This window comes from Podarcis raffonei, chromosome 1, assembly GCF_027172205.1.
Source record: "Podarcis raffonei isolate rPodRaf1 chromosome 1, rPodRaf1.pri, whole genome shotgun sequence".
In the NCBI taxonomy this organism is placed as follows: Eukaryota; Metazoa; Chordata; class Lepidosauria; order Squamata; family Lacertidae; genus Podarcis; species Podarcis raffonei.
The window spans coordinates 80,362,638-80,384,351 of NC_070602.1; the positions used below are offsets into that span (position 1 = coordinate 80,362,638).

Genomic DNA, 21,714 nt, shown 5'->3' on the forward strand with positions numbered 1-21,714 from the left:
AAGTGCCTTGTCTAGCTCAGTATTCTCTACACCAACTGGCAGCAGCTTCTCTAGGGCCCCAGGCAAAAACCAGGGACACCAGGGATTGAAACAGAGATCTTTTGCATGCAAAACATGTGCTGTACTCACTGAGCTCATTTAACTGTAAAATGGAAAGGCTTAAGTCATATGTTTAGCTTGAAGGAAAACTATACTATCACATTTGAAACCCCTGCATATTCATGTTTTTGTCAGAGATGTCCACATAATGTGGAAAGAGAACCTATAACTAAAGGAGAGAGGGGATGAAAGATCCCCAAAGGATCTCCCATCCTGCCTGGATGACTCATCCCTGTGCCTGGCCAATTCATACCTTAGGGTTGAACTGTACATTTGACAACAGACTCTGTCTGGGAACCTGGCCACACTGCCCAGCAGCTGAAAACTTGGGACTGGGCACAATTTGAGGAGGGAGAAGTGGTGGGCAGGGGAGGGGATGCTAAGAAGAAGAAGAAGAAGAAGAATTTGGATTTGATATCCCGCTTTATCACTACCCAAAGGAGTCTCAAAGCGGCTAACATTCTCCTTTCCCTTCCTCCCCCACAACAAACACTCTGTGAGGTGAGTGGGGCTGAGAAGTGTGACTAGCCCAAGGTCACCCAGCAGCTGCATGTGGAGGAGCGGGGAATTGAACCCGGTTCACCAGATTACGAGTCCACTGCTCTTAACCACTATACCACACTGGCTCTCGCTTAACCTTTCCATCACGCACCACTTCTTCCCTCAACTGCAACAAGCACACATCTCCCCCTGACTGAGGGAAAGGGGTTCAGGAGAGATGTAGCAAGCATGGAAAGGATTAAGGAAGTTGCCATCATCATTTATTGGACATTTCCCAGCTCCAAATCAAACCCTGCCCCACTGCTTGTCATGTGCTCAGCAACAGCTAAGGTTCCCAGACCTGGAACCCGCTACTAAACATCTAGTTTGCTTATTAGCTCACAGCTGGAGGCAGTGCTTAGTCTTAGAGAAAAATGCATGAATTGATTGGGAGGGGTTTTTTCATACCTCTGTTGCTGATTTCCCAATTATGTTTGTGGGTAGCCTCCAGTTCCCTGGACTTGGCATGTGGAGAGGAATCAGGAAGGACTGTTGTTCAAGGCATACAGACATGGGGAAAAGAAAGTGCACCCTCTTTGAATTCTGTGGTTTTACATATGAAGACATAATAACAATCATCTGTTCCTTAGCAGGTCTTAAAATTAGGGCCATTGCAACACCTTGATTATTTTCCTTTTCAGCCATTCTGCTGTAGATTTGCTAGTGTGCTGGGGCTCCTTGTACTGTTGTGTGCCCCAATTTTGGCCATTGTTTGGGTTTTGCATGTATAAGGGGGTGGGGGGTGGGAGAAAGTATAAGAGTTGCCCAGAGAGGTAAAATAAGGGTTCTTTGCAAGCATCCAGCTGGTGATGCTTGCTTTCTGTTGGAGAAAGAGTTTGCCGATGGTGAATCCTGTCAGTGAATGAAGATGTTTCAGCCAGTGAGAGTCTCCTGCTGAGTGACGCATCTTCATGGTTGGTTCAGCTTTTATTATTTAGCTTGTTAGGGTTGTGATAATTGAATGTTTTGCTGGAAATGTTGGTGCAGCATGAAAATAAGTTTTCAAAATAATCTGTGTACAAGTGAAGATCCTAGGGGAGGAGGGGGGAATAATGGTTTGGGTATTATTATTATTATTATTATTATTATTATTATTATTATTATGTATATTTTGTTACTGCCGTTGTTATATTTTGCCAACATTCCCCCCCTTTTTACTATAAAAATAGAAGTTTCTTTTGATCTTAAGTATCTTCAACCTATTGTTGTATTGCTTACTTCTTTCAATATTTTTATGCATTTGAAGTACTCTTTTATGACTTTGGTAACTCCCCAGCGCCAGCCCCACAAGCTCTGGGGACAGCGGGGAGGCGCAGTGCCACCATCCCGCTGTTCCCCAACCTGGTTTGGATTCCCCAACCTGGTTTTGGGGGGGAAATAAAGGGGAAATTTTTTTCCTTTATTTCCCCCCCAAAAAACTAGGTGCGTCCTATGGGCCGGTGCGTCCTATGGGACGATAAATACGGTAATGGAATTTCTCCCCCAACCCCTGCCACCATGACTCCTGTGGTTTCCTGAGGTCACCGTGTCACCACTGCATTCACAAACAGTGTATTTTGTTTTAAAACAGTGAGACATACTGTATATTAGTGATGCAGAGCTGTAGCTGGGGGAGGGGGGCTAGCCAGGTTTTTTGCCCCAGGTGAAGCCTCCAGAGGGGTGTCATTGACACTCCCAGCCTGTGTGTGTGTGTGTGTGTTTGCAAATGCATGTGGAGGAGATGCCAAACTGGGTCTTTGACCCAGGTGAAATAAAGCCTAGTTTCGCCCCGAGCGATGAATGGTGAGTGTCCCTAAACTTGGCTTTGCCCTTTAAGCCAGACCTTACTATTTCACCAAACCAGTATTTTCATTGTCCTGCCCCAGCTGCTGCTCCTAACAAGAGTCAACACACTGTCTCAAATTCCTTTTCCCAGCACACAAACACCAGTATTCTTACAGATTGTGTTGTTTTCATACAGGCCTGCAGTTCTCAGATGCTACCCTCACGCCCGCTTGAAGTTCTTTTGACCTTGAACCTGAATGCACCTCATAATTTGGTACCCCAGGGGCTGGTATAGCCCAGGGTTGCCATATTTCAAAAAGTGAAAATCTGGATACAAAATCTCAAAAAGAAAAAAGAAAAAACATGCAACATGGGTTGCTATGCGGATATTTAAGCGATTTCCGCTCGGATACTGTTTCTGACTGCTGTGTTCTGGCTATGTTCAGGAAATTCTGGACATATGGCAACCGTAGTGAAGAACAAGAAAGATAAATCTCAAGGAATTTTATTGTCTCAAATGGGTAGTACAGTGGTTTTCAGCCAGTTTGCTGTGGCACACTAGGGTGCCTTGAATGATGGTTGGGGTGCCGCATGTAACACTCTTTCTTTACCTCCCTTCTCTTCTTGTGGCTGTGCCTCCCAAAGGCTTGTGCAGCTGTTTGTTGCATCAGTCATGGCTCCAAGCTCCCAAGGTGAATGGTGCCTCTGGGGTTGAACAGGGTGTGCAGGTTGCCAGGAGCTGATGTGGCCTCGGAATAATCAAGCAAGCAGGCGAGGGAGTCCAGCCAGCCTATTCACCAGCCCTTATTGTTGGGAATGGACAGACAAGTCCCAGGCCCCTGTGGGGCAGTGTGAAGAGGCATCTCTCTTTGGGGCGGGGTGTGTGTGTTGCAGCTCAAAGACCAGGGGCAGCAGCAGCAGCGGCTGCCTGGAGGACTCTCAAGGAGAGGAGGCTGAGGAAACACTCCACAAGGGAGGGTGTTCGAAAAAGGAGGTGAGGCTGCCAGCTCTGCAAGGAAGGGGTGACATAACTGGGCTCCCGAGCCCCACAGGGGTGCCTCAGAAAGAATGTAGTTGGCCAAGAGAGCCATGGACTCAAAAAGGTTGAAAACCTCTGGAGTAGTGCATTAGCAAACTTGATGTGAATCAATGTCAAGAGTTTAAAACTAGTAAAAGAGTTAAAACTAGTAATTCAAACTATTGGTTCTAAAATCATGTGTGGAAACACATAGAAAAACTAAGCTGCTTTAAAATTGGTCAGAGAAAGTGAGAGTGGAGGGAGGGAGGATATTGGCTGATACGGGGACGGGGCGGGGGGCGGAATGTGACCAACGGAACAAAGGTGGCATCAGAAGGAAAATGGATGCTGGCTAGAGCCACTTGCTTTAGAAAGAGAAGGGAGGTTGCCAGAGGGTTTGGGTAGTGATTTTGTGGAACTTTTGGAAAGCTTTTTGGGCAAGAATCTGACGAAAGAAAGTGGGCGACTTTGAGGCAACACTAGGGGACAGGCTGAAGTCAAAGTTTGATTTCTGCAAGAGAGCAGTAGTGGATTCTTGTGGGTAATGAGGGAAAGAGAATATGAGATTTTGTGGTGTGACAGCCAAGAAAGAAGGCAAGAAAAGAGCACAACCCTAAGAAAAAGAGACCTGATCAGGTTTGAAAGGAGAAGAGGAGAGAGTGTGATGGATTCAATTAAATATATGCATATATTTAAATGAATTGTATATGCAAACATGGTTACCTTCTCTCTCTCTCTAGGAGAACTGAGTTCACATCCTACATATCACCCACATCCATCGTATTTCTCAACAGCCTCTGTTAAGGTAGTTTCAAACATGCATTCAGTGAATGGAAATCTGCAATTTTGCGTGAGTTGTAGTCTCTACCACACATATAGGCACACATCTGAAGAAAACAGTTATAGTAATAACATGCCTCAACAGATATCATGCTACTGAAAAGCACTATGCAGCTGCTTTACAGAATCCTGCCCGCCCCCCCCCCCCGGTAGCAATTCTGTACCCTTCTGCTTTTTAAAATATTGTTTCATTCTTTTACCAAGTTCTGTTAAGGCAATGTACTCAGTCTCTGCAACACCAAATATGCCCTGATTCTTAAAAGTAAATACCCCTCCCCCCCACACACACAGCAAAGCTATCCTACCTACCACTGCAGTAAGGTTAAACCCCATCCATTACAGTACTGGCATTGGATCAGAACTAGCATGACTTCTGTGGAGCTAAGAATAACATTCAATTTTTAAAAATAATCAGATGAAAAATCCTTTAGCTGCTCCAGACACCCCACATGCCTGGCATTCAGCATCGTGCTGTGGCTTGTTTTCTCTCAAAAAGAAACCTCTCTTGGCTCATCTAGGGATTCAAAACTGGGTCAAGTGTTCCAAAGATGGCAAATCCCCCCCCCCTGTTATCAACACTGAAAATGCATTGATAAAAATAAAACTGTGTGGTTTCCTTCTCTCTGAGCACAGGAATATAACATGTTGAACCAGGATCAGTAATAATTAGGATAAATAAATATAGCTGGTATTTAATTTGAAACAGTATCTTGCATCTTAATGCAAGCATTAGCAACATTTCATCTGCCCTGCTTGGAAACTTGCCACACACAGCCAGTCACTTGCTTTCTTGACACCGTTCCCCACTCTCCCTCTTGTCTATATTGGGACTGCCAGCCAGCTTATATCTGGCAACTATCTCACTCCCTCAGAAGAAACAAGGTCCAGCTTCCCAGATTCAGACTGCTTAGTTTGCCAGTGCCTTACAGAAGATGGGAGGTTGTGTGTGGAATACGTTCATGAGTTAAGCAGCAATATCACCCCATTAATAAGTAAAGATGCTCATCTGGGAGCCAAATTAATAAAACTGGCTGCCACAGAGTGAGCAAGATGAATTGAAGATTTCGCTCATCAGAGATAAACAGACAACAGCCTTGCCTAGTTCAGATTCATTCCAGTGACTGGCACACCGGGGGCCCCCACACAGAAAAAAAGCCCTCATGGTGACAGGAAAGACAAGCCGCTCCTTTGCTTCCGCCAGATGGAGTAGATAGGGATAAGTGGCTGGGGGGAAAATAGATGCTGGCTGGCTGAATGACTTTCTTGACAGGTAGTGGAGCTACAAGGCAGCCATCTTCCCCAGAATTGACTTGGGTATCTTCATTCTCGCTAAGAGAGTGCTTCTGCTGTCTGCTGTTTGTGTCCTGCCATGGTTTTCCATTTTGGTTTGTGGAGAGTGTGGGTAGCTTATTAATTAACCCATTACATTTTTATCCTGTCATTCCTCTAAGGAGCTCAAGGCAGCCCTGTCCCCACTTATTCTCACAACAACCCAAGGTGGATCTTGGGAAGCATGGCCAGTTTGGTTGCACCAGGTGCAGAGCTTCTGGGGCACCGCAACTATGACATCCAGTGGAAGGCAGGGGGAACCAGATTTTGGTGTCGTGCAGGACACTCCTGAAATTTGAGGTGCCAAGGTCCACCACTGCAATAACCCTCAGAGGTAGGTTAGTTTCAGAGCTAGTGGCTGGCCCAAGGTCACCTAATGAGTTTCACAGCTTAGTGAGGAGTTGAACCTGGCTGCCTCCAGTCCAAGTCTAAACACACATCAACTGCACTAGCTAGTGTGGTATAATGGTTAGAGCATTCGACTAGGCCAGGGTTCAAATCCCCACTCAGCCATGAAGCCCACTGGGTGACCTTGGGCCAGTCTCCAACTCTCAGCCTAACCTATCTCACAGGGTTGTTGTGAGGAAAAAATGGGGATGAGGAGAGCCATGTACACTATTTGAGCTCCTTGGAGGAAAAGGTGGCATATAAGTGCAATAAATAAACAAACAAACCACACTGAAGTTGTGGCTGAGCTGCAAGAGCAGCATGTGGCTCTCCAAGGTGGTCAGCTGGATCTGCGTGAGCCAACTAGAGAAGGATAATCTTTTAGGCTTTTTGTGTGGCTTTGGGGAGAGCAGGTTTGCAAACAGATTTCTTCGGTGAAAGCCAGTCTTGCTAGATGCGTGAGAACGTGTGAGGTTTCTGTAGGAGTTGCACAATCCCTTACATTCTCACACCCTTTTGTGTAGAATCATTTGATTTTCCTAAATTCCTGCTTGCCTACCCACCACCAAAAGGCTTATCTAATGATTTATTTTGCTTTTCTTTCACTGTTTGTGTGCTGTTCAAGGGAAGACAAGGAGGAAATATAAGAAGGTGGGGAGCTCTCCAGGATTGTGGGAGGGATGAAAAGAATTAGAAAAGAAAATATATGCATGCTTGCCCTGTGCTGCCATTTCACAACAATGTCGGAGTCTCTGTGTGAAGTTTTCTAGGCACACTGGCAGCTTTGCAACTTTGGTGAGGGGAGGGATACAGGGAAAGGAGGCAATTGCACCCCAGACCCCAGTAGCAAATGTTGATTATGCATAACTGTGTTTCTGACATAGAATGCCATGCCACAAAATGTTTTCAGTCTAAGTGTGCTGCACAACATCTCTTGCTCCCACTGTTCTCACTCAAGTCATGATACATTATCTCAGCCTACAAACATAGAATTATTGAGCAGGGAGGCATCTTCAAAGGCATCTAGCCCAACTCTCTGTTCAGTGCAGAATACAACTACAACATTTCTGACAGAAGGTCACCCAGCCCCTGTTTTGCTCAGCTCTCTCAACCATTCATCATAGAAACTCATTTAGTTATACTAAATGTCTTAGTTATACTCCACAGGAAAGGTTCTAATTTGTCAGTGTGCTTCACTGAATACAGCTGTACCTTGGAAGTCGAACAGAATCTGTTCCGGAAGTCCGTTCAACTTCTGAAATGTTCAACTTCCAAAGTGCAGCTTCTGATTAGCTGCAGGAAGCTCCTGCAGCCAATCAGAAGCCACAGAGGCCCCGTCGGATGTTCGGCTTCCAAAAGAATGTTTGAAAACTGGAACACTCACTTCTGGTTTTTGATTGTTCGGGAGCCGAAACGTACGAGTTCCGGGGCATTTGGTAACCAAGGTACGAATGTATGGTGCCCAGAATTGGACACAATACTCCAGATGTGGCCTGACCAGCACAGAATAGAGTGGAACTATTGCTTCTCATGATCTGGACGCTACAGGATGGGTTCTGTTAAACAGCTGTGCTAGCAGGAGCTAGTGCAATGTGTCCCACTAGTGCCTTGGGGCTTCAACCCTCTCCTTGCCCCCTGTGCCCCCCGAAATCATCTCCAGGTGGTTGGGGGAGCCCCCCAAAACTGCATGGGGGGGAGGAGAGCACAGACTGTTACATCTGACAAACTAAAATGCTTGTGCTGACGGAATGGTCATAATAGTGTGACGTTGAATTCCTCCATTTGCTTCTTTAATGCAACCTAAGAATGCATGGACATTTTTAGCAGCCACGTCGTGCTGCTGGCTCATGTTCAACTTGTAATAAACTAAGTCATTTAGATCCTTTTCACATATGCTGCTTTCAAGCAAGGTCTCCTCCATCCTATATTTGTGCCTTTGATCTTTATTTTATTTTTGGACCTAATTGTAGGACTTCACATTTATCTCTGTTGAATTTAATCTTGTTGGTTTCGGCCCAATGTTCCAGCCTGTCAAAGTCGTTTTGAATCTTGATTCTGTCTTCTATGGTGTTAGCTATCCCTCCTAGCTGTGTGTCATCTTTAAATTTAATAAGCATCCTCTCTATGCCCTCATTCAAGTCATTTATAGCAATGCTGAATAGCACAGGGCCTAAAAGAGAGCCCTGTGGTTCTCCACTTGAGTCTTCCCCCCCAGGCAGCTGACTTAGAGCCATTAATGAGCACTGGCTGGGTTTAGTTGTTCAGCCAGCTGTGGCTCCACCTGACATTAATATCATTTAGCCCAAATTCCTCTGTCATTCATCAAGGATCTCATGGATAACTGTCCAGTGCTTTGCTGGTTTTGTTTTAAAAATAAACTTTTAAGGTGGCCCTCTATTATCCCTATTTTGCAAATGGTGAGAGGTACAGAAGCTGATAGTAGTGTCTTCTCTAAAGCAGCATTCCTATGCACATTTACTTCAGAGTAAATCCCTTTGCTCTCAGTACTTCTGAGCACGCATACCTGGGATTGTCATACACAAAGTGATATTTGAACAAGAGAAACCGTGATTCAAGGTCAATAATAAAAGTATATTGTGTAGAATATACATTTAATCATTATTTGATTCAAACCTGTCTTCATTTATTGGAGTTTTATGCAATCTTCTTGGTCAGTTCCAGGAAAATCTGGAGGGTATGAAAAATTTGAGCAGAAACTTTAGAGGTTTCCATGAAGCAGTTGCCAAATGAAAATTTGGTGATCTTCTGAAAACCTTTTTGAACTAAGGAGGCATGCTAAGCTTGGCTGAAGCCTTTAGTCATGCTAAGAGGTAGGAAGTTCATATCCAAGGTAGGTTTCTCTGTGGATGAGCTCCCACCATCCACCTTGCCATTCCCATTCCCGTTCTGTTTCTTATATTTTAAGTCAGGGCCACATCTGTTCCCAAGCACCACAGGATCTCTTCCGAAATGAGAGAATTAAATGCAGCAGCTGGCACATATGTCACCTGTTTGGAGCCTCCCAGTGGGGTCTAGAGACGGCAGAAGCAGATGAAAGGTTGCAGGCACTGCAGCCCATTGGTATGCACACACGATAGAGTGCAGGCAGCATGGAATTTTAATGAATGATTATGTTCTTCCATCAAGCTAAATTTAGAACCAAACCCAAGAAGGTGAAACCCTCTCACCTTCTGCCAAAATGTAGATGAATCATGAGCAGCTTGTCCTTAGTCAGCTTCCATCTTGCTCGTACTCTTGTCTTCAGCATCAGTGGCTTCCTAGACAGACTGGGGACAGAGGGACCAGTATTCTCAGCAGTGTCTGCCTGATCAACTGCTGTTTATTTCTCAGGTGAGACGGCAGGTTCTTTCCTTCCATATAGTACAGTCCGGATTTGACTACAGAGCATGCCTGAAAACCACCTGCATTCCCATTTAGCAAGAGCTTTTGTAGACATGGAGTAAAGACATTTAGGAAACGCATTTTGAACAGTGTATGTGCGAGAGAGAATTTCTTTATGGACTGCCATTTTAAAATTTAAATAAGAGGCAACAACTGACAGCATGTGACAAGCTCCCTGAGTCCTAGCAGCAAGTACTTTCACGGACCTGAGTGCTTGAAATACCACCTGAAGATACATCACCCTGGCTGCATTTTCTCAATCCATACTAGAAGATCCACTCCATACTCTCCTAGCTGTCCTGTGAGTAAACAGGTGCATAAATCTGACAGATGCTGCATATTTGGATCTTCAGGAGCCTTTGTGCTAAAGCCCTTCCCCAAATGCTTATGAGGAAATGTGGTGATTGTTAATATTACATGTTGCCAATATCCCTCTCAAGTCCTCCTTCAATGCAAAATATTCTTCTAGTGCAGCATTATGGAGAGGAAAATTAAAATTGTCAGGGACTCAGTCAATAAGAAAGGGAGTAGCTTGGGAAACATTGTAAATAAGAGGAAGTTGTAACTGGAAGAGCAACTGGAAGATCTCTGCCACCCTGTGGCAAGTTTTGCATTTCAGCTACCCACATAATCAAGAAGAATGCTACTTAATAATATATAGCACATATCAAGGATGTGGAAACTGCAGAAGAGAGGTGGGAGTTATTTTAAAGGGGGGCAAGGTGTGGCAAGGAAAGGGAATGGGAAGGTTTTCAAAGCTGTACTTTCAGTTGCTGTGGGATTTCCATGACATAAGCACATTCTGGGGATTCTCATGTAAGCCCCATTCATTTCAATCAGTTGCATGCTAGAGAAATTCCCAGATGATTATGTTGTCTATTGGTGACTAACACAGGTCTTCTCTGCTTGGGGATTTGTTGAGTGTAGCCCATAATAGCTGTTGCGCTTCTTTGCTTCCTGAGTCATGCTGGCCTGAGAGTACCATATAGCTGGGTTACTGACCCAATTGGCGAGAGTCTGCAAGAGACCTCCATTGTTAAGAGTATTTAGTATGTGTTTGTATTTTGAATGAGCATGTCTAAAGGAGACTGAGTCAGCCCAGAGGATCAAAGGGATTCTTTCCCTTTCATTACCTTCCCCTGAATCCTCCAGGCCTGCAGTGGAGTTGACTAGATTGCACAAGACATGCAGTTTGTTTTTGCAGGGCATAAACATTCATCTGTCTTTTCAGAAGCCCTGGCACTTCCCAGATTTCTTCCGCAACTTGTCCCCTGTTCACCCTTCTTATCCTGCTTCACATGGATGGTCCCCTAGTCCTGCCTGCATTTATTCCCCAGCACATACACTTGCAGAGACACAACCTATCCAGACTTCTTTTTTCCACAACAGATGGGCTACTGCTATTATACATTTGTTGTACGCAGAACAGACATCTTCCCTTGAGGATGCACTTCTATTGTAGGGATACTTCAGTTTTTCAACACTATATGGACTATTTTCTATCTCGAGGGAAATGCCAGTTTAGGCTGCAGTCATATAACTGGGAGTAAGTATGTCCCACTGAACTCAATGGAATTTTCTTCTTGTTATAGGATTGTACTGTTCTTGTGATTTGCAGAAATGTGTGGACTGTTGTTCTGAACTGCAGTGAAAGAAGTGTGATTACTTTGCCTGCTTCAAGCCTTTATCGTGCGCGTGAGCATTTCTATGAAAGACACTGCTTCTTCTAAAACAAAATGATCTTAATACTACTCAGGAGGTTGCACCATCATTGTGAGATTACAAAACATAAGATCTGGTTCAGCACCCTGTTCTCAAAGTGGCCAAACGGATGCCTGTGGAAAACTGGCAAGCAGGACTTGAGCACAAGAGCACTCTCACTTCCTGTGGTTTCCAGCAATTGATATTCAGAAGTATTACTGACTTTGACCATGGAGGCAGAATGTAGCCATTGTGTCTTCTAGCCATTGATAAACTTATCTTCCATGAATTTGTTCAATCCTCTTTTAAAGCCATCCAAGTCTGGGGCCATCACTGCTTCCCATGGGAGCAAATTTACCTGTGCGCTAAGTGGATACAGTGGTACCTCGGGTTACAGACGCTTCAGGTTACAGACGCTTCAGGTTACAGACTCCGTTAACCCAGAAATAGTACCTCAGGTTAAGAACTTTGCTTCAGGATGAGAACAGAAATCATGTGGTGGTGGCGCAGCGACAGCGGGAGGCCCCATTAGCTAAAGTGGTACCTCAGGTTAAGTACAGTTTCAGGTTAAGAACGCACCTCCAGAACGAATTAAGTTCTTAACCCGACGTACCACTGTAAGTACTTTCTTTTGTCTATTCTAAACCTGTTATGTGATTATTCACTTTTCTATCATTGTCGTTTCTTTCTGTAACCACCTGCAGCTTGGTTGCCATTCCCCACTCTAGTTTGGGCTTCTTCCCACATCTTCCCACATTACTTGGAAGATCCTAGCCAACTACAGACCACTAAGTGAACGTTATGGCATCATGACACCCAAGCAGAATGCCACTGAGGGCAAATAAAGTGAATTCTTTGCCGCCTTGGATGAATTGCCCTCACTGTGAACAAACACAAATTCAAGGAAACTGCTGAAAAAATAACTGAAGGCTTAGTAATTAAATAGTTATAGACTGCCAAAATTGTTAGTGAAAAACATAATATATTTGGCGCAGCCTTGAAAATACTGTACACATTTTTTTAAATTTCCTGGCCAAGTCCCCATCTAATATGAAATCAATATTGATGTCAGTAAGGAAGGTTTCCAGATGGTGCAGATCCACGCACATCCCAATTCCATGAGTGTTTATACTACCACTTTCTTACTTTGGGGTAGGGCTGCAGCTCAGAGGCAGAAAAATCTGCTCTGCGTGCATAAACTCTCAGCTAAGTCTCCAGAATCTCTGGGTGCGGCTGTGAGAAACTTATCTGGATGGACCAATGATCTATAGGCAACTTCCTATGCATTCCAGGTAGTTTATTGAGAAACTACTACACTCACACTTTTTTAGCTGCTGCTTCACACTGTTGACTCATGTTAAGGTTGTGGTCCACTAAGACCCCAAGATCCAGGTGTCCCCCATCTTTCATTTGTGCAGCTGGTTCCCTTGCCTAAGTGTAGAACCTTACATTTGTCCCTACTGACATTCATTTGGTTAGTTTTGGCCACTTCCTCACATTAGAGCTTCTAGGTGCAAGCAGATTTCTGCTTGCTTATAAGACTTTTCCTTCCTCTCCACCCCTAGCAGGCCCTTCACATCTGCTTCTGCGGGTCCTCTAATCTTCTGTAACAGATTTGGGTGCATGTAGGGTGCTGCAGGAGGCAGAGGGAATCTGTTCTGCAAAGACTGTCCATTCTATTGGTGGATGTACACCACTGGATATCATCTCCTGGGTTTTGCTTTTTTCTGATGGAGGAAAGAACATCCATAGCTAATGTTCAAAAAGGACATGACCAGCAGTAAACAAGGTAAAGAGCCAATTGTGTTACTCACATTTTCCTTTGAACATCTGTTATTTTTTTCTGTTGCAGAGCCATAGTTATTGAAACATTGTCTGAATTTCAGAGCAAGTTCTGCCCATGGACATTTGGGCAGTGCAGGGAGTTTTTGCAAAACATTTTTATATCAGGAGTCAACTGATACAAAGAGCTTTGTTTACATGCTTTGTAGGTTGTTATGGACAATGATTACAGTTTCTCTGAATGTGACCATTTTGGAAAATGAAACTTAGAATCTACTCCATTGCTCATTTGCTATGTCATTGCAGAATCCAACTACTTTGACTTTAGCAGGTGGTTGAGGGAGTTAAATAACTCCTGTAGCTTTTCCATTACAGCGAATGGTCTTCTCAAATCTAAGAATGTTTCATTTCATCCATTTGTTCATGTTATACCCCACTTTCTCTCCCAATGGAAACTCATATTTCATACACCTTTTATTTAAAAACAACAACAGCCCAGCCCAAAGTGCCCTGAACTACAGCTGGACATAATGACTGCATTATGGTCTGTTCTTTACTGTTTTAAATCATTCAAAGCTTGTCAGGATTTCTAACTTCCTAGAACCCCACCTCAGAACCTTGAAATCTCTACAGATCCTGCCACACTGTGCATGGCTTTCAATGACTGCATAGTCATATGAATGCATCCCATATGGGACTCTGGATCTTCTCAGATATCCAGAGGACCGCAGTGTTCATACATAGCTGATTTTAGACATCTTCTGATACATTTATTCTAGCACCCTAGACTCCTTGAAACACCTCGTTTCTGTTAGATGGACACTGATCGGGGCTGTGACTTCTGCCTGTCTAAGCAACAAGCAACAACTTTAAGTTGTCATCCTTGCCTTAGAATCTTTTTACCCTCTGATCCCCAAGCTTATTAGATTCTGTCAAAAATATTTAAGATTTTCTGTCTCTTTGGGGTCAGGAAAACAAGTGTTAACTACTTCCCATTATTTAAATACCTATTAAATCATACAACATTTAGAGAGAAAATATGTTTGTCAAGGAAGGTAAAAAAAATCTGGGACAACTTTTTTTAAAGAAAAATATTTTTAGAGAGGCTTTTTTTAAGGAGAGTTGTACAGAATGTTTTAAAGTTCAGTTTTGAACCCAATGCCTAGATTATTAATAACATGTCATTACAAATGGAAGGTGCCTACAAGAGTCCCTGGGTAGGGTTTCCATACATCACCCAAATATGGCAGTCCAACAACTTTGCCAAAAAAAGCTCAATAACTTCTTCACTTCTTGAAATATGGCAGCCCTCCCATGGGGTCCCAGGCACACACACAGGGTCTGTGTCCCCTTGGATAACGGAAGACATGGCAGAGAATGTAATGCTTTAAGAAATATGGTTTATTCACCTGTTTACACCTTCAGTCTGCATGGAGGAAGTCCATGACTTTTAGAAAGTGGTTTTCCTAGGTAATTAGTTAGTTGTGTTGTTTCAAATGGAATTACTGAGTTAGACCTCCCAGCCCTTTTGGACTCCATCTCTCAGTGTGAAGGCCTCTACACTGCTCATTCTTGACATCTGATTTTCGATTGGCCTCTGATTCCCAGCACTTCGTTCCAAATCTCAATGGAAAGTTGTCTCCCCACACTTCCTCACCAGTCTTATGCTGTTCAAATCATTTCCCCCCTCAGCCTGTCTTGTATTATTCCCTCCTGTAGTCCCTCCTGTAGTCCCTAATTTAATTTTGCTGCAGCACCGGCATCTGTGGTTGGTACTGTTGCCCTTTGTGGTTGTAATCATTGCCCTTTCACATCTAATCCACAGTCTAAGGAAGAAGGATGCACTACTTGCATGCCTGAGGCCTTCTGGGTTATGCTGCACCAGCAGACTTGCACCAAGAGTAGCACAAAAACTGTCTCCCTTCTACACCTGTGTTTTCATTTGCTAATTGTTCACTAATTAGCATTAATTGTCTCTTGCCTGCCCTAGAATCATGAAGCACATTGAGGCTGCCATCAGAAATCACAACCAAGCGGCCTTATTATCGAGACCCAATTAGGAACAAAATGCTCACTTCATTATCTTATGACATGCGTTTTGTTTTTTTTGTTACTGTGAACTTAATTAATTAGAGTTCAATTAATCCTAAAATGGCCTGGCTGTTTCTCCTCTGCTGGGACTGTGATGAAGGGGAGGCAAGGTAGGTCTTCAAGGCTGAATTTTGTTCACCTTGAAGAGCATGGAGAAGCACCAAAGCATCTACCTAGTTTCAAGACCCCCAAAGTAGAGGGACTCCCATGGACATCTCTGTTTGCTTAGGAGGTGTAAAATGAAATGGGGAAAGTGCATATAGTTTTGTGGCTGCCAGTTTCTAAGCTAGAGACTTCCCCATGCCTTTAAAATTAACACAAGAACATAAGAAGTCTTTTGTATCAGGCCCATGACCTGTTCTCACAGTGGCCAGCCAGATATCTGTGGGAAACTCAGTTGGTAGAGCATGAAACTCTTAATTTTAGTGTTGTGGGTTTGAGCTCCACATTGGGCAAAAGATTCCTGCATTGCAGGGGGTTGGACTAGATGACCCTTGTGGTCCCTTTCAGCTTTACAATTCTGTGATTCTAAGCACATAAGCAAGACATGAATTGCCACTGAATTAGAGACCAGGCAACAATGATTTCTCCCTCCCATTTTCACCCTGTCCTTTTATCGGTCTCTCACCTGCGGTCAAAGGTGAAGCAGATGAAAGACCTCAGACAAGACAGGTGAGAGAAGGCACTACTGATGCAGCTTCCTTTTCCAGTTCAGCAGCATGGGGGAAATCTCTGGCTTGCAATTTGGACACTCCTGAACTTTCTAGCAGTATTACTAATCCAACTGAAAATTAAATCTTAAAAACAAAACAAAAATATAAGTCATACTGACAAATGACAGAATTAGAATAATAAAGCAATGGACTCCTGATGTGAATCTGAGCATATCATTCAACATATTTTCTATTCACATCAGCAACAATGAGAAAGGAATAACTTTATTTTGTTTAAGAAAGTGACAAATGCTTTCACAATTGCCCAGTCAACAACCAGATCTCTATAAAGAATGTGTCAATGCCAGCAAACCAATTGCTAAGATAATGTTCAATTTTTATTTTAGTTTTTGCAAAGCACTTTTACAAAAGAACACTTTGATCAGCCTGGAGCCTCTGATTATGCCCCTTAGCTAATAAATATCACTTTACAGGAACCCTATGCTGAGGGAAAATGTGTGGTTAGAAATACCCAACAGGGTTTGGAGGAAGTTGCAACAATAAAATATTAAGAGAACATGTTCCTTCTAGAGGGCAGTTAATTAAATTGCAATGGCCTGATCTTTGGAAGTGAAAGGCATTCAGCAGTTCCCATTGACTTCAGTATGAACTATGATTAGTCATCTCCACTGAAGCCAAACTTTGATCCCTCGATATAGGCTTACATTACCTAATGCCAGGGACCTAGCTGTTGCCTTGCCTTTATATTTTTGATGCTTCAATGCACAATGCAGGAACTCTATAGTTTTTTTCAAGGCAAAGTACACTGGTTTTGAATGTAGTTGTAAGTTGTCAGATCTGGTGTTCCAGATCTCTACCTGACAATAATGAAAATGCAGTTTGGGAAGCTTCTAGTTGTCTTCTCCCCTCTAATCCAATTCAATTTTATTGCATAAAAATACTTAAATAATATCAAATGAAATACTAGAGTAAACAATGACTATGGCCGGGTTTGCACATAACACTAAGCTAAACTGTGGCTTAGTGTGAAGCAATCAGTATACAGGTGTGTAGTTAGAAAATCATGTCTACTTCACCTTCTGCAATTCTGCTGCTGTTGCACCACCAAGAACTAAGCCATGATGTGACTTAGTGTTAGGTGTTAGGCAAGTGGTTTGTCTTGCTCCAAACAAGCCACAAGCTGTAACCAAGGTTTGTTACTGGCTTACAACTCATGGTTTATTTGGGGAAGACAAAGCTTGAGTGTACATTGGTACCTCAGGTTAAGTACTTAATTCGTTCCGGAGGTCCGTACATAACCTGAAACTGTCCTTAACCTGAAGCACCACTTTAGCTAATGGGGCCTCCTGCCCCGCAGCCGGAGCACAATTTCTGTTCTCATCCTGAAGCAAAGTTCTTAACCTGAGGTAATATTTCTGGGTTAGCGGAGTCTGTAACCTGAAGCGTATGTAACCTGAAGCGTATGTAACCCAAGGTACCACTGTACTTCACTCATAACACTAAGCTAAATCAGTGGCGTAGGAAGCGGGATGCAGTGGGTGCAGGCTGCCCTAGGTGTCATCACTGAGGGGGGTCACCGTGGGGCCTGGCCTGTAGCACGCCTGAGCCACACATCTCTCCTGGGGAGTTACGTGGTGGCTCAGGCATCTGCAGGCTCCGCACTGCCTGAAACGGCAACGTGGGGCTTGCGGACTCCGTGGAGGTTCCACGCAGCATGCTCTGCCCTGGCTTGCCCCGCCCCATGGGCGGCTTGCCCCGCCCCCGGGTGCAGGGCATTTGCGCTGCCCCAGGCATCCGAGCAGCTAGCTACACCGCTGAGCTAAATCATAGTCTCCTGGTAATACACAACAGTTGTGAGGGAGGAGCAAAGCAGCCAAGTTTTTCTGTGCACTAACCTGCTTCATAACTGGTTTGGCTTAGTGTTGGATGTGAATGACAACTATTAAAAGCATACAAATTTCAATATCATATTTGATATACAGTGGTACCTCTGGTTACATACTTAATTCGTTCTGGAGGTCCGTTCTTAACCTGAAATTGTTCTTAACCTGAAGCACCACTTTAGCTAATGGGGCCTCCAGCTGCCGCCGTGTCGCTGGAGCATGATTTCTGTTCTCATCCTGAAGCAAAGTTCTTAACCCGAGGTGCTATTTCTGGGTTAGCGGAGTCTGTAACCTGAAGCGTATGTAACCTGAAGCTTATGTAACCCAAGGTACCACTGTACTTTATATATCATAGAATCATAGAACTGTAGAGTTGGAAGCAAGCACAAGGGTCATCTAAGCCCTACCCCCTGCAATGCAGGAATCTTTTTGTCCAACATGGGGCTTGAACCCATGACCCTGGCAATGAGAATCTCATGCTCCTCCAACTGAGCTATCCTAATGGTTCTGATTTCATTATTTTTAAATGGACCAACACAAGGACATGCAAATAAACACTAGCAGAGAAGAGAAAATATGTTCAAAGCTCTAGAGATAATTGCACACACCAACCCAGTCAACACCATCCCCATTCCTTTATTTCATTCAGTACTCTGTACTGTATGAATATTTCTGCTTCACTGTGATAAAGGGGGAGGGGAGAGAAGGAAAAAAACAGGTAGAAGGAAAACATGTGTTATCTGCATCTGATCTGGTTAGATCTCAATAGTGTAATTAGGGAAAGTGTCAAGTCCCCTTGTTGTCTGCCCTATCCCAATGAAGAGTTATTCCAGCACTTTGACATATGACAGAACTGTTCCAGGAGTAGCACAAAAAGGGAACCTTGGATTGCAACTTCTCAGCTATTTTCAGATAGTTGCAAGGGAGATTTCATTTCAGTTTGCTCCAATAGCTGCAGAAGACTCAGTTGACGTTTGTTCCAATTCAGCAGTAAGCAGTGGGTTTTCCCAAGCACAACAGTAGGACCAAAAAAGTACTTGTCGGACCCGTGATTAGAAATCCACAAGTGTGTGGATGAGTCCTGAGTTAAACAGTGTAACCAGATCACTCTGCAGTTTCTTTTTGTCTCCTGCCCTTTGCATTTTATATTGTACGTGTTATATATTGTTATAGGAATTCTAAGGTAACAATATTTTCTCATCTGCTAAATTATCAGTGTAATTCAATAAAACTGTTTTGATATTTTTTTTTAAAAAAAGGAGGGGCTTTGGCTTCCAGGTCAATTTCATGACATATCCCTTCAGTAAATACTTTAAAAATTGAGGGTTAAATGGTGGGTGCCTGAGTTTGCTGTACAAGAACCCCTATAATTACCAGTCTTGTACCTTTCCCTCTGGTTAAGTCCATTCTTCATCAACTGTGGATCTACTAAATCTGGCATCATGCCCAGGGCATTTTTGTGATGTATGAAGCTGTCATTGGTGATCACCTCATAGGATCTGTCCATGCTGCTATCATGTTTGGAATCTGTTGATCATTGACAAGGCCCAATACGTTTTTGTATTTCTAGTACAGATTTCCTTTGTCTTTTATTCTCATCAGATAGATGCAATTCTGGTTTTATGATTCTAGCACTCCTGGTTTGACTTGGTAAATGCTTCTTTAGCTGCTGATAGATTCTATCTACAAAGAAGAAATGCATGTGGAGTTATAGCACTAAGTAAAACCATCTTTATACAATACTCTGTTTTCAGCCTTAGCTGTAGCAGAGATATTAGTTCACTGCGACTAGCTTCTCTGTGCAGGGGGCAGCAGAGCATTTTCTCTTACCAAAAACTTCTATGGAGGTCACCCCCAAATTACAGTCCACTTATGCAAATTTTCTACTTTCAAAGGGTCTACTGGACAAAGCTGGCCTTTTGTGTTTCCGAACACTAATCACATACAGTGCCACTGCAAGTGTGACAAGGGGAAGGGACCTACCTAGATCTTTTCCTGTTCTCCTTTCAGAGGCAAAGCCGTTCCTCCCACCAGATAAACCCTTATCCTCACCTTCTCTTTTTCCATTTCATTTCAGGGCAAACGCTATAAAAACTCCTTGGAGACGGTGGGAACTCCAGATTCCAGCCGAGGTCGCAGTGAAAAGAAAGCCATTAAGTAAGTCCCAGGAGGAATTATAGGAGTGAATGGATTGGAGGTGTTTGGATCACAATCACTGCACAATGAAGACATTCACTAGGGATGTGTTGGCTGTTTTGCCTTCAGGCAACCCTGTAGCTGAAAAGTCCTAAGCACACGTCACGTGTCTCCTCCACTGCCATATTGCTCTAATCCTAAGCATGCATATAGATAGATGATAGATGATAGATAGATAGATGATAGATAGATAGATAGATAGATGATAGATAGATGATAGATAGATAGATAGATAGATAGATAGATAGATAGATAGATAGATGATAGATAGATGATAGATAGATGATAGATGATAGATAGATGTATATGTATATGTATGTCACACCACTGCAGTAGCAGCCAGTGTAGTAGGGCATGGCTACCCTTCCAACATTGGTATCTCCGCAGCGTGCCTGGTCAGGACTGAGTGCATAGACCACCAACGGAAGCACCACATTGTCTCTCCCAGTGTGTCCACACAGCCCCAAGCTCCCCTCCCCTCTGTCTCTCCCCAGATGAGTTGCAGTGGCGCCAGTGTTGGGAGGGCAGCTTCGCAGTACCACCGCACCAGCTGCCACTACACCACTGTACATGTGTTGTACACTTGCAGCTCCTGATACTACTTCAGTTTGTGTAATTGTTCCTGTATTTTTTGTAAATACCCCACTCTTGTGCATACACCTTTATGTTTTCCAACCAGACAGTAGTCCAAAATGCTCTTGGCACACCTGTAAATATTTCTCTTCCCAACATTCATTAGAGTAGCACCACTTCTTTTATTACCCTGAAACTTTCCCCTACAAAAATAAGGCTGTTCTCTTTATATCACTGTTACCCTCTCACCATAGCAATCTGACACCTGTAGTCACACCTCCACATCCCAGGGCTCAAAACTCCAAGTTCTATCCCTCAAAAAGCAATTCTATCCCTATTACATTTCTGCAAGCCTTCCCCCACCCCACCCCCCACATTTACTATTTTATCTGCTTCTTTGACATTTCCCCTGGGCACAGCCTGTATTTCAACACATTTCAGACTCTCTCCTTCCCTATACATGTGACGTCAACAGATTCGGACTACCCAAGAGATCAGTACCAAACTGCAGTTCTGCCTTATATGTAGCCATCCACACTTGATATATACCAGTCCAAATAAGAGTTCAGCCTTTCCTGGGCATGTGATAAATCTTCTGAATGGAAAAGCAAACCTTCGATATTTTCTTTCTCCAGGGCTTAGTCTCAGGCGTGTCTGTAGTGTAAAAGTTAGTAAAATCCACCTGGCCCCTTTTCACGGGGTGAGAAGATAATTATTTTATTTATTATTTATCTCATAAATTTTGTTTACTGCTTGAAAAACAACAACAACTACTACTTCAAGGTGGTTATGGATATTCTCTATGTATGTAGATTCCTGAGCCTTAAGACCATGCCTCCACATTTTCAGAGTGTGGCAATTGGTTCCAGGCAAAATGCTGGCTGCATAGTCTTCCTTTAGCCTGAATAAATAAATAAATCCTTTCCTCTGAAACAACTCCAAGTCATTGTGGTCTATGGACTTACTCCAGGTTCCTTTGTGGCTGTGTGTGTTCACACAAAGAAATGACTTGGCAATGAGTTGCGTAGTAGTAAAGTGGCAGACTCAGCAGTGGGGCAAACTGTAAACAGCATATTTGTCCATGTGACTGTGATTTAAGCCCCTCTGATCGGGTTAAGCCCCCCCCCCCCCCGGTTATATGAAAATATTCTCTAGCAGGAAGCTGGGGACTAAGCCAAATTCCACATTCCCACCAATTATATGCTGCTCTTCCTTAGCCTGCTGTGGAAGAGTTCTCTTAAGCTTTATCCTTTATCAGCTTTCCGATAATATGATAGGGCCCACCCTTCTCTATAAACACTTCTGGGTCTCTTTCTCCTCATTTTCTTATATAAAGAATAGGTTTTCCCAACTTTGCTGCATAGGAACCCCTGCTTTTACTTGAATGTTTCTTTCATTGCATTTTCTTGGGACCTTTACGATAAATATTGTTGAG

The 21,714-nt window shown here is 43.4% G+C and overlaps 1 protein-coding gene across 7 annotated transcripts in view; it reads left to right on the forward strand.

Moving 5' to 3' along the window:
* SYT7 (synaptotagmin 7) overlaps positions 1–21,714 on the forward strand; it is a 219,506-nt gene that overhangs the window by 123,013 nt on the left and 74,779 nt on the right. For all 7 annotated transcript variants that reach the window (XM_053396921.1, XM_053396912.1, XM_053396930.1 and 4 more), the window contains exon 3: positions 19,588–19,667. In XM_053396921.1, coding sequence (XP_053252896.1) covers positions 19,588–19,667 — 80 coding nt within the window. The remainder of the gene's footprint in view (positions 1–19,587; positions 19,668–21,714) is intronic.